The sequence below is a fragment of the Pristiophorus japonicus genome, chromosome 16 (assembly GCF_044704955.1).
Source record: "Pristiophorus japonicus isolate sPriJap1 chromosome 16, sPriJap1.hap1, whole genome shotgun sequence".
In the NCBI taxonomy this organism is placed as follows: domain Eukaryota; kingdom Metazoa; phylum Chordata; class Chondrichthyes; family Pristiophoridae; genus Pristiophorus; species Pristiophorus japonicus.
In genome coordinates this window covers 14,467,751-14,480,771 of record NC_091992.1, presented here as the reverse complement: position 1 = coordinate 14,480,771, position 13,021 = coordinate 14,467,751, and the positions used below count along the sequence as shown (strand labels likewise).

The window sequence follows — 13,021 nt, the reverse complement described above, 5'->3', positions numbered from 1 at the left end:
AATGGGCCTCTTTAATAATAAAAAAAGGAGCAAAAGTCTAAATTGGGAAGAATGTCTGTAGTTTTATGTAAGAAGTCGTTCAATAAAATAATGAAGAAAATACACAGTCCGGTATCATTTATCACTGTGCAGCCGGCAATGTAATCAACACGTGTACGCTTTGGCAGCTGTTGCTTAGTCTGGGATACAACAGCTTTGTGTGAAATTAATCCAATGTAATGTGAGATAAAGAATATGCAACATTGTTCGTATAAAAGGCAAGCTTGGCCTGGTGCCTGTCATTTTGCAGTCTCTGTGCATTTACTGTCTCGGCTGTTTCTCTCTAATGAATAAATTTTTAAATGTAATTGTAACAAAAAAAAATGCATTTCTTCCTCTGGATTTCTTACTCTTTCTTTACAACTCTATTTCCCTTTCTTCGCCCCTTCCCCTATTGCTTTCTTTTCTCTTAAATTATTTCCTTACCGCATTTGTTTGACAAGCTTTAGTTTGTTTTTAATCTATTTATTTCTCCATGTTATTTTCAATAGTTTATTTGCGACAGGTACAAAATACAGTACAAATAGTGCATGCACAAATGTGGGGAAAAAAACGCATGGGATGGGATCAGATGCCCAGGCTGTTTTACACCCCGCCCAATTTTCCGTTCCATTATCGGGTGGGTTAGCTTAAAATAACACCACCTCCTTTTCCAGTTGGACACCGATTGAGTTCTTATGCCAGGGCTGCGACTGTGCCGTGAGCAACCTGATCGACAAACATGGTCCGGGGTCTCCCGTCTCCGATTTTTGGGATGACTTTAAATGACTATTTAGTGCCTAGTCTGCGCTGGAAGCTATTCTCCCGACAGTTAAAATCTGGCTCGTTGACACGGTTTTATTCTTTGCCAACCAGCTTATGGAAATCAATTAGCGATTAGGATTATTTCACTATGAAGCATAAGCTTTCTTTCTTTGCTCTTCTCTCATCGTCTGTAATAACCCGATCCCCCCTCGCGCCCCCCGCAAATCTTCAGTTTAAATTGTTTGCAAATTGTTTTCATAATCCACGTATTGTCTCCCATTCCAACCTCTGGTCTCCCTGGCCATGCACCAACCCCAGGCCCATAATACAGGAAGAGGGTAGAGAGATCCCGCTCGGTTGCAGGTGTTTTTGTTTGGGTGCAATTCAACCAAAATCGGCATAACCCGTGTAGAAGATCGAAATCGAAGTGACACAATCTATGGCGCTAGTTTACAATGCATCGTGCTGGAAACCGGCCTGTCCCACAAGCCTGGCCATGCCCCCACCTGGGGGGAATTAATCACCTTTGGGAGTTTCCGCTAATTGCTCTCGTTTGCAGGGCCTTCTGGGGAGGCTCCAAAAATTAAGCTGGTTCTTTCGCGCACAAGAACACTAATAGGCATGTTTTAAAAGCTTTCGAATGTAATTTTTGTTAAATTTAATAAGAAACTGACTTAGCAATGTAACTGGCAAATGGTTCTGCAATTTTTTAAAAAAAAGTCATTTTCAGTCATTTAAAAATCCCGAGTTACTCACAAATGGTGGATTGACACAGATTTTAAAATGCTCCATTTTTGTAATAAACCTATTTTCAGCTGTATTAATCAACCTGCACCAAGTTAGCACTCTTGAAAATATCAAGGAATATTTTTTGTAGCAAATTTTTCTTTTAAAATTACATTTTAAAGTGCCGCCCAACTGCGCTAGTTCATGGCTGATCGTGTGTTTGGCAATATGCAAATGAGCTTAAGTGGAAACTTGGAAAGAAACCATGTCCCAAAACGGATGCAATTTTGGGTTCAGTGTACACAAGAACATAAGAAATAGGAGTCGTCAGCCATTTGGCCCCTCAAGCCTGCTCCGTCATTCAATAATGTCATGGCTGATCTGATCTTGGCCCCATCTCCACTTCCCTGCCCGCTCCCCATAACCCTCGACTCCCCTATCGTTCAAAAATCTGTCTATCCCCACCTTAAATATATTCAATGACCCAGCTTCCTCAGCTCTCTGGGGCAGAGAATTCCAAAGATTCACTACCCTCAGAGAAAAAATTCCTCATTTCTGTTTTAAATGGGCGACCCCTTATTCTGAAACTATGCCCCCTCATTCTAGATTCGCCCACGAGAGGAAACAGCCTCTCTGCATCTACCCTGTCCAGCACCTCTCAGAATTTTATACGTTTCAATAAGATCACCCCTCATTCTTCTAAACTCCAATGAGAATAGGCCCAACCTGCTCAACCTTTCTTCATAAGACCACCCCTTCATCTCAGGAATCAGCCTGGTGAATCTTCTGTGAACTGCCTCGTGAACACATATCACACTGCGATATGTGTACACACTAGGTCCATGCAGCAGAGCTGGTCTCCAGTCGCCTTGGTTAACCCTCGCCACTGGACCAAGACCTAGCTCTGTCAAGCCCGTGTGGTCGCTGGTGTGCAACGGTCACCACGTTTAAAAAAAAATCCACGCACAGGCATCTTCCACCCTTCAGGACGTAGTTCTGGACCTGGAATATTAGGTCCTTCATTGAAACACCTGTGAACTCATCCTTTTTTGGCGTGGAAGCAAGTCATCCTCGCTTCGAGGGACTGCCTATGATGATGATGCCTCGTGAGCAATTTGCTCCCAGATCGCCGATTGCACCCAAAGCGTAAAATCTGCCCCATAAAGTCGTCCTTTGTTTCTGCCTGTGAAGCTCTATGATTGGCCGCAGGCGGTTTGAGGAATTGGCCCCCTCCACACACCAATTGCTTCCCCCTCCCTTACCCACCAGCAGACTCGTGGTATGTAAATTAAGAAGCCCAAACTAAACCATTTCCCTCAGGAATTTTCCCTCATTTGCAGCCGTAAAAATCATGGGCCTGTGCAAGGCACGGACGGGTCTACTTTGAACCAACTGGGTTCCAATGGGACTTTTCGTGGAGCAAGAGCACCGACTAAGGTGAACAGGGACGAGCGCCGCGGGCAGGTCATGTGTCTCCATATGCGTCACTCTGCTGGGATTTGAACTTACACCCAAGCATAATTAAAATCTGTGTGTCTGCAACCTCATGTTCTTGTTTTATGATTGCTTTTCAGAGCAGAACACTGAACCAGTGACATATAAAAAAAAGGCATTGTTCCTTTTCTGAGTTCTGTATCATGTTACAGCTCGTTTTTCTACAGAATAATAAACACCGAGCCAAATCAGTTCGTAGGGAAATGAGAACTTGGCTCACTTTCAGCCACCACAACAATTCTCTGCTTCAAACTGCACAAGTGCTGGAGAAGGTTACAGAGATAGAATCATTGAATGGTTACAGCACAGGAGACCATTCGAGCCCGTGCCAGCTCTCTACAAAAGCACTTCAGCTAGTCCCTCTCCCCCGCTCATGCCCTGTAGCTCTGCAAATTTCTTTCCTTCAGATATTTATCTCATTCCCATTTGAAAGCCACGATTGAATCTGCCTCCACCACCCTTTCAGGCCATGCATTCCAGATCCTAACCACTCGCTCCGTTAAAAAAGTTTCCCCTCATGTCACCTTTGGTTCTTCTGCTGATAATCTTAAATCGGTGTCCTCTGTTTCTCGACCCTTCCGCCAATGGGAACAGTTGCTCTCAATCAACTCTATCTAGTGTTATGTATGTAAACATTACCAATGCGCAAGACTTGCCACCAGGGGGCGCACCTGTGGGAGACCCAAGGGTCACCTGCACACCCTGGAAAAGCAGGTATAAAAGGCAGTCTACTGTAAGGACGAGTACAGCTGCTTCCTTACTCTGGAGTTACAATAAAGAGACCAAGGTCACAAAAAGTTTGAGCTTAAGCTATACAGTCTTGTGGAATTATTCTAAATGTAACATCGAGACCCCTCAGGATTTTGAACACCTCGATCAAATCTCCTCTCAACCTTCTCTGCTCTAAGGAGTATAACCCCAGCTTCTCCAGTCTATCCACGTAACTGAAGTCCCTCAGTTCTGGAATTGTTAAGTATGCAAGAATGCCACAAGACTGAGTACTGTGAGCTAAAACTGATGTGACCTTAGTCTCTTTAATACAACTCCAGAGTGCCTAAGCAGCATGGCAGACAACCTTTTATACTCCCTTGCACGAGGTGTGCAGGTGACCCTTGGGCCTCCAACTGTTGCGCCCTCTGGTGGCAAGTCTTACATCATCGTAGGCAGTCCCTCGGAATCGAGGAAGACTTGCTTCCACTCCCAAAGTGAGTTCTCTGGTGGGCTGAACAGTCCAATACAAGAGCCACAGACCCTGTCACAGGTGGGACAGACATTGGTCGAGGGAAGGGGTGGGTGGAGCTGGTTTGTCACACACTCCTTCCACTGTCTGCGCTTGACCGCTTCACGCTCTTTGCATTGAGACTGGTCTTCGGCCAGGGTCTCCCAGGTGTCAGTGGTGATGTCGCATTTTACCAGGGAGGCTTTGAGGGTGTCCTTGTAACACTTCCGCAGTCTTAACACAGTTACAATGTTTACATGCGTAACAGGAATCATTCTCGTAAATGTTTTCTGCAGCTTCTCCAAGGCCTTCACATCCTTCCTCAAGTGCAGTGCTTTAGGAAGGATGTGAAGGTCTTAGAGAGGATGCAGAAAATATAGGGGTGAGTGAGGCCGTGGAGGGGTTTGAACACAAGGATGAGAATTTTAAATTTGAGCTGTTGGTTCCCAGATTTGTGGCCACAAACAACCCATTCTGCTCATCATGCGCTAATGAAGGAAAATAAATCATTTCCACGCATATGCAGTTGTTTCAGGTACCCAGAGGCACATTATAGGCACAAAGCAAAGATAGATGCGTAAGACTATGGAGCCAAGTAGTGTTACAGACTCCAGTCCGTCTGAGAGATTCATGCATTGAATATCATGGCAGTGTTAAGACAGCATCAATAATACACCACAGTGCTGTGAAAAAGACAGTTGACACATTTGGAGGGATGCACGCTACAATTTTGATTCAGGAAAGTTCAACAGGGATGAATGGATAGGAGAAGGGAGCAGGTTAAATAGACATCAACATGCTATCGTTTTTGCAAGCGTACTGGTTTCTACGCAACACTTAATTTCTAGCCTAGTTAAAAAAAACGTAACACATGCCGAAATGTGAAAAACAGCAGTCACACGAACAAGACTTGAATATCTCACAATTCACAAAAACTGTCAAAAAGCAAATTACCGTTTCAGCGTCGGGCCAGCAGCTAAAGAAGACCAACTGTTTGTTTTCCCGTGCCAAGGCACGCAGCTATTTCAGTCAGAGTAGTCAACAAAATCACCTCCGATTTGTGAATCTTCCGTGGCATTGCTCGACAGTGAGGCAGAGGATACGTTATGTGGCAAAACGCTCACGGCTGCTGAAAGTAAATTTAGTGAGCCATGCGTTCAGGAATGCTTTTGAACTGTTTTTTTGATTGGGGTTGATTTTTAACTAGAGGCACGTTTGGGGTAGGAGGGCAAACCTCACGGAAAGTTCAGCCGGTGCGACGGCTATTTTACACTACCGGGCCTCACTTAGGAAGCACCGTACCAGAAGAAGAAATGAGACATGAGAAGCATTTATACAGCAAATTTCTTGGTCTCAGGACGTCCCAGAGGGCTTTTGAGATGTAGTCACTGTTGTGATGTAGGAAATGCGACAGACAATTTACGCACAGCAAGCTCCCACACACAGCAATGTGACAATGATAAATCTGATGTTCGTTGAGTGATAAATATTGGCCAGGACACAGGGGAGAAGTCCCCTGCCCTGCTTCGGGAGCCCAAGGGTTCCGGGGACCCAAGAGAAAGCTCCATGGTATGAATATCCACCTACTTCCCACCTCTGTAACATCGCCCGTCTCCACCCCTGCCTCAGCTTATCTGCTGCTGAAACCCTCATCCATGCCTTTGTTACCTCTAGACATGACACTGTTTCATAAATCATGAGACAAAACCTTGAAAATCATGAGATTTGGTATAGAAATTATGAGTTGGTATTTTTCTCTCGACCCGACCCCTCGCTGACCTTTGCTCCCGGACAGGAAGCGCATTCCGTGACCTTTGCTCCCAGACAGTAAGTGCATTCGGCCGTCATTAACCGATTACTGATGGTGCAGGTTCGAAGGGCTGAATGGCCTACTCCTGCACCTATTTTCTATGTTTTATTTTCTATAAGAATGTAACAACATAAGAAATAGGCGCCTTGTACTTCTGATCACAAAAAGTATTTAAAAAAAAAAAGAGGATTTCTGCACGCTTCGAGTGTGGATCTCATGTCCCCAAAACAGGCCTCTGGATTACTCGTCCAGTAACATAACCAGTACACCATGGTACCATATGTGTGAGGGCATATATAGGATGAGCATAGGATTGGCTCAGCCATGGAGTCTTCCATGATCATGCAGCCTGCTGACATTAGCTGGGTTAGTACATAAGGAATAGTTACTTTGGCAATGCACGAGGGGCCATGCAATGCCTGTGAAACCGTACCCTAGCACGAGTCAGTGCTTTCAGAGAAAGAGTGAAGAAAAGAGAAGGATGAAATAAATAGTCTATCAGGAAAGCAGATCTAAAAAAATAGATGTGTGTTGGGGCGAGGAGAGCGAGTGGAGTATGTGTTTCTTGCTCCTATTCTTGCGCTCCTACATCCATAAAGTTCACATCCAAGGCTGGATTCCAGTAACTACATCCACAGGATTCTGTGCACTAATAACACATCGTGGGCGGGCGTTACCAAGCGCAGAGTTTTAGGAACAAATCCTTCAGGCAGCTTCTCTGATTCCGACAGCATTCACCCATCGTTAAGCGCTGATCCTGACCTCAAACACTTCCAATGAAAGAGGGTTTTTTTTTAATGTCTCAGCCCTCTGTGAAAATCTTAGTAATTCCTCCAGTGACTGTCCTCCGCCACTGCGGTAAGAAGTTAAATATTTTTCATGCATTTAACCATCAATCTTCTTCAAGGTTATTACCTCTCCTACAGACTTCTCCTCAGAAAGCCAGCCAAGGTTTTTACCAGCATCGACTGAGTGGTTGTGGAGAAACTACTTCTCCCCCTCCACACCACCCCCCCATCCTCGTTTTGCATAAAGGAAACGTGCGTTTCTTATCCTCTCGTCCCGATCTCTTTTGCAAACTCCATCTTGTGATTTAAAAAAAAAATCTTCTTTCCTTGTTTTTTTTTGCAGCTCAAACCCTTCCCATAGTATTCATTTGGATGTACAAACAAAAAAGTCTCTGTGGATCACTGGAGGGAGACTCGCCCAGAGAAATTTAGCTCCAGAAAACAAAGCGGCCATCCAACACACCACTCGACAATCAGCGTGTTTTTCCCTTCCCGCGCATGTGCAAATTGCCACATTTTCGTGAGATTTAGGTATTCCATCGTGAGTGAAGCTTTATTTCTCTCCATAATCGCGAGTCTTGCGATGGAATTGCGAGAGTTGGCAATACCGCTGACTGTTCCAATGCTCTCCTGGCCCCACCTTCTATCCTCCATCAACTTGAACACATCCTCCAAAACGCTGCTGCCCGTATCCAAGCTCTCACCAAGTCCTGCTCACTCATCATCATCATCTGTCCCTCGAACGAGGATGACTTGCTTCCACATGGGTTCACAGATGTTTCAATGAAGGACCCGATATTCCAGTCCTGAACTCTAGGGGTGGAAGATGCCGGTGCGTGGATTTTTTTTTAACGTGTAGTGAATGTTGCACATCAGCCACCACACAGGCTTGACAGTGCTAGGTCTTGGTCCAGTAGTAAGGGTTAACCAGGACAACACAAGACCTGCTCTGCTGCATGGACCTAGTGCGCACACATATCGCAGTGTGGGCTGCCCCTGGGTCCTCACCCAGTGCTCGCTGACCTACATTGGCTCCCGGTTAAGCAACGCCTCAATTTTAAAATTCGCATCCTTGTTTTCGAATCCAGACATGGCCTCACCCCTCCCTATATCTGCAATCTCCAGCAGCTCTACACCCTTTTAAATGATGAGCAACTATAAAATGTTGGTGTTCAGAGAGATTTAGGTGTCCTTGTACAGGAAACACAGAAAGTCAGCATGCAGGTACAGCAAGCAATTAGAAAGGCAAATAGCATGTTGGCCTTTATTGTAAGGGGGTTGGAGTACAAGAGTAAGGAAGTCTTACTACAATTGTGCGGGACTTTGGTGAGACCAGACCTGGAGTACTGTGCACAGTTTTGGTCTCCTTATCTGAGGAAGAACATACTTGCCTAAGAGGTGGTGCAGCGAAAGTTCACAAGATTGATCCCGGAGATGAGAGGGTTGTCCTATAATGATAGATTGAATAGATTGGACCTATACTCTCTGGAGTTTAGAAAAATGAGAGGTGATCTCATTGAAACATGTAAGATACTGAGGGGGATTGACAGTGTAGATGCTGAGAGGTTGTTTCACCTGGCTGGAGAGTCTAGAACTCGGCAGGGGGGTGGGGGGGGGGGGGGCATAGTCTCAGGATATGGGGTAAGCCATTTAAGGCTGAGATAAAGAGGAATTTCTTCACTCAGAGGGTTGTGAACCTTTGGAATTCTCTACTCAGAAGGGCTGTGGATGGTGAGTTGTTGAGTATATTCAAGGCTGAGATCACTGGATTTTTGGACTCTTGGGGAATCAAGGGATATGGGGATCGGGCAGGAAAGTGGAGTTGAGGTCCAGCCATGATCTTATTGAATGGTGGAGCAGGCTCGAAGGGCTATATGGCCTACTCCGGCTCCTAATTCTTACGTTCTTAACTCTTCTGCGCTTCTGGTCTTTTTCGCAAACCCAATTTTAATTGCTGCATCATTGCCGGCCATGCCTTCAACTGCCTAGGCCTTAAGCTCTGAAATTCCCTCCCTAAACCTCTCCGCCTCTCTCTCTTCCTTTACGATGCTCCTTAAACCCTACCTCCTTGACCATGCTTTTTGGTCATCTGCCATAATATTTCCTTATGTGGCTCGGTGTCGCTCCTGTGAAGTGCCTGAGTAGTGGCATTACTACATTAAAGGCGCTTTATAAATGGAAGTGGTTATTGAATTTATTGCTGGGGAGAGGGTTTTTGCAACAGATGTAGGTGCTGGGTGGGAGAGGCAAGTCCAGGTCTAGGGAAGCTCAAAGTCCTTGCAGGGTCTGAAGAACCACGCTCACTCTTCCTGGTCCACAGGGATTCCACAGAAAAGTAAAACTAAACTAAAATGACAGTTTGATGAACATAAGAACATAAGAATTAGGAGACGGAGTAAGCCATATGGCCCCTCAAGCCTGCTCTGCCATTCAGTAAGATCATGGCTGATCATTGACCTCAACTCCACTTTCCCGCCCAATCTTCATATCCCTTGATTACCCTAGACTCTAAATATCTATCGATCTCAGCCTTGAATATATTCAGCGACTCGGCATCCACAGCCCTCTGGGGCAGAGAATTCTAACGATTCACAACCCTCTGAGTGAAGAAATTCCTCCTCATCTCTGTCTTAAATGGCCTTTCCCCTTATCCTGAGACTGTGCCTCCTAGTTCTAGATACTCCTACCAGGGGAAAACAACCTCTCAGACACTACCCTGTCAGTCCCCTTCAGAATCTTGTATGTTTCAATGAGATCACCTCTCATTCCTCTAAACTCCAGAGAGTATAGACCCATTCTACACAATCTCTCATCATAAGACAGTCCTCTCATCCAAGGAATCCCAGGTGACATAAGGCACCATATAAATACAAGTACTATATCACCAAAAGCAAAGCAGAGAGGAAACGGCCACATCAAAGAGGGATTAAACAAAGGATTCTCATCAGTCCAGTTACACGAACAGTTTGGAATCACCTTGTCCTGGAGGGAATTATACGGCAATGCTTCCACTGGCAGGAAGATGTAATTACAGTGCGCCAAACTTACATCGGCAGTGTCATTATAAATGCAGACATTGGAATTTATAGTGGCAAAACTATAGCAAGTGTGTGCAGAAGCACAATCCTTTCATCTCGATACCTCAGCTTAACTGACAATTCATATCTTGACATTTTTCTATCACGAGAGTCTCGTTCACTGCGTACAAAGGCGACTTGCATGGGCTTTCCAATAACAGACAATTTCTCCAGACGTCTGATCTTGTAAAACATCAGTTGGCTTATACACAGTGAAAATTTACTCAAAGGCTTGCACCTTCCAGGTATTTACAGCAATTAATGCTCTTTTTGCCAATAAGATCGTTGTAAGCACAGTGGTAACCCTTCGAGTGGAACCTGTGCACTCCTCAGCACTGCAGATCTCAGCCTCCCCCATCCACGCAAGGCTCTGACAACACAAATGTTTTTCACGCAATGTATTTCACACTGTGATTGCTTTGCAATCACTTAAAGAATTGCCACAATCTGGTTATATTGCAGTAGACTAAACATACTAGAAAAACGAGTGCCTGTGGCATGTTTACGTTGCAGAGTTGCTTGAAGAAGTGATTCTGCAAGAGTATCTCCAGTTCTGGTGCTGTAAGCATGACTCCATCCAATACATTGGAGCAGATTCCAAAACAGGTAGAACAGAAAACACTTATATAGGTACAGTGTTTACTCCTCCCTAAGGGGGCTTGAGGGTAGATGCAGAGAGGATGTTTCCCTCGTGGGGGAATCTAGAACTGGGGGCATAGTTTCAGAATAAGAGGTCGCCCATTTAAAACGGAGATGAGGAGGAATTTCTTTTCTCAGAGGGTCGTTAATCTTTGGAATTCTCTACCCCAGAGAGCAGTGGAGGCTGGGTCATTGAATGTATTTAAGATGGAGATAGATTTTTGAACGATAAGGGTGTCAAGGGTTAAGGGGAGCGGGCAGGGAAGTGGAGTTGAGGCCAAGATCAGATCAGCCATGATCTTATTGAATGGCGGAGCAGGCTCGAGGGGCCAAATGGCCTACTCCTGTTCCAATTTCTTATGTTCTCCCCCGAATTTAAATGGGTAAAGAAAAGACTTTCATTTATATAGCACCTTTCATGACCACCGGATGTTCCAAAGCACTTTACAGCCAATTAATTCATTTTGAAGTGTAGTCACTGTTGTAATGTGGGAAATGCAGCAGCCAACTTGCGCACAGCAAGTTCCCACAAACAGCAATGTGATAATGACCAGATAATCTGTTTTAGTGACGTTGATTGAGGGATAAATATTGACCAGATCCCCGGGGATAACCCCCCTGCGCTTCTTCGAAATAGTGCCATGGGATCTGTTGCGTTCACCTGAAAGGAGAGCAGACGGGGCCTCGGTTTAACGTCTCATCCGAAGGACGGCACCTCCGACAGTGCAGCGCTCCCTCAGCACTGCACTGGTGCGTCAGCCTAGATTTTTGTGCACAAGTCTCTGGAGTGGGATCCTCTGACTCAGAAGAGAGTGTGCTACTGAGAGAGCCACCGACAGAAACACTCCAGATTCCAGAGCATCAGAAATCATTCTCACCTTTGAGTCAGAAGATCGAGGGTTCAAGCCCCACCCCAGAGACTTGAGCACATAATCTAGGCTGACACTTCAATGCAGTACAGAAGGAATGCTGCACCATCGAAAGTGCCGTCTTTTGTCAGACTTTAAACCGAGGCCTCGACGTCCCTCTCGGGTGGACGTAAAACATCCCATGGCACTATTCGAAGAAGAGCAGGGTAGGCCCCTCGATGTATATTTATCTCTCAATCATTGTGTTTTTTTTACAACTTTAGCAACACCTCCTCCCACTGTTAAAGATTTGTGCATTTGACTCCTTAATCTCTCTGCTCCTGTACTCATATCGAAGTTTCACCATTTAGTGTGCAAGTCCTCTCCTTATGCTATCTATCAAAATCTATCACATTCAATTTTTTGTGACATCCAACTGCCCAATCTACTAATCTGCAATTTCCTTATGAAGTCATAAACAGTCCTCTACGCAGTTAACCACACTCCCCATTTCTGTGTCATCTGCAAATTTTGAGAAGCGCAAAGTAACAGTCCTAACACTGACACCTGGGGAACATCATGATTTACATCCTTCCAGTCCTCTAATGTAAAAGCGTTTTGCTGTGTGGCATCAGAACAGCAGAAATGCTGAGCCATAATTTTGTAGTGACAGGACCATTTAAAAAAATATAACACTGATGTATGGACTATGCACTGATGTACAATTTGGTCAGATCCCAGCCACCCAGGTGCTAATTTAATCCAACGGTGCACTTATACAGCAACTTTTGTTCATATTGGCAGCTCTGTGGTACAGCAACCATTGTCAGTCCTTGATTAATGCAGTCACGATATTCATCACAAGTAACTGGATTAGGAATTATATTTTCAGGCTCAGGAACATTGGGGCTGAAGTTGGTCTACGCCAGGACTGTGGCACGGAATCATAACAAATCGCTAGCCTGTTTTTACACTGTGACCACTTTTCTTTCTTCATTTAAGTCCATGCAGGCACCAGGATTGCAAAATTGTGTTTGGAAATCGGTCATAGATTCCCATTGCAATATTGCAGGATTGGTGCCTTTATTCTGGCAATGAAAGAAATATTTAATTCTCACTGATTTCAAAGTAGTTCAGCTTCAGATTGAAGATCTGCTCTAGTCCTCTTCTCATGCTCGCTGGCTTACATTGGCTCCCAGTCGGTCAACGCCTCAAATTTAAAATTCATATCTTGGTTTTCCTGCTGACGAGGGTGGTGGAAGCGGAGACGATCAATGATTTCAAAAGGAAATTGGATACTTGAGGGAAATAAACTTGCAGGACTATGGAGATAGAGCGGGGGAATGGGACTGCCTGGATTGCTCGACAGAGAGCCGGCATGGACTCGATGGGCCGAATGGCCTCCTTTTGTGCCGTATTGACTCCGAGGCATCACAGCTCTGCTGGATCCTGTCCCGTCTGGATGTCCGCATATGCACACAGTGGGTATTTCAGCAGGGGGTCACTGGTTAATGATCAGGAACAAGAATCTTGGCTGATCTGAACTCTTGCTACCCTAGTGCAGGGGGCTTCAAAGTCACTTGTATGTCCCCCTCGTACCACTCCCGCTGAGATCGTGGCTAGTTTCCCACTGGGAT

At 45.1% G+C, this 13,021-nt stretch overlaps 1 protein-coding gene across 1 annotated transcript in view; it reads right to left on the bottom strand.

Annotated features, from left to right (window-relative positions):
- sgsm2 (small G protein signaling modulator 2) overlaps nt 1-12,557 on the bottom strand; it is a 99,676-nt gene extending 87,119 nt beyond the window's left edge. Inside the window, exon 1 of the mRNA XM_070858010.1 lies at nt 12,503-12,557. Within this exon, the coding sequence (XP_070714111.1) occupies nt 12,503-12,557 (55 nt within the window). The remainder of the gene's footprint in view (nt 1-12,502) is intronic.
- Nucleotides 12,558-13,021: the final 464 nt, after the last annotated feature.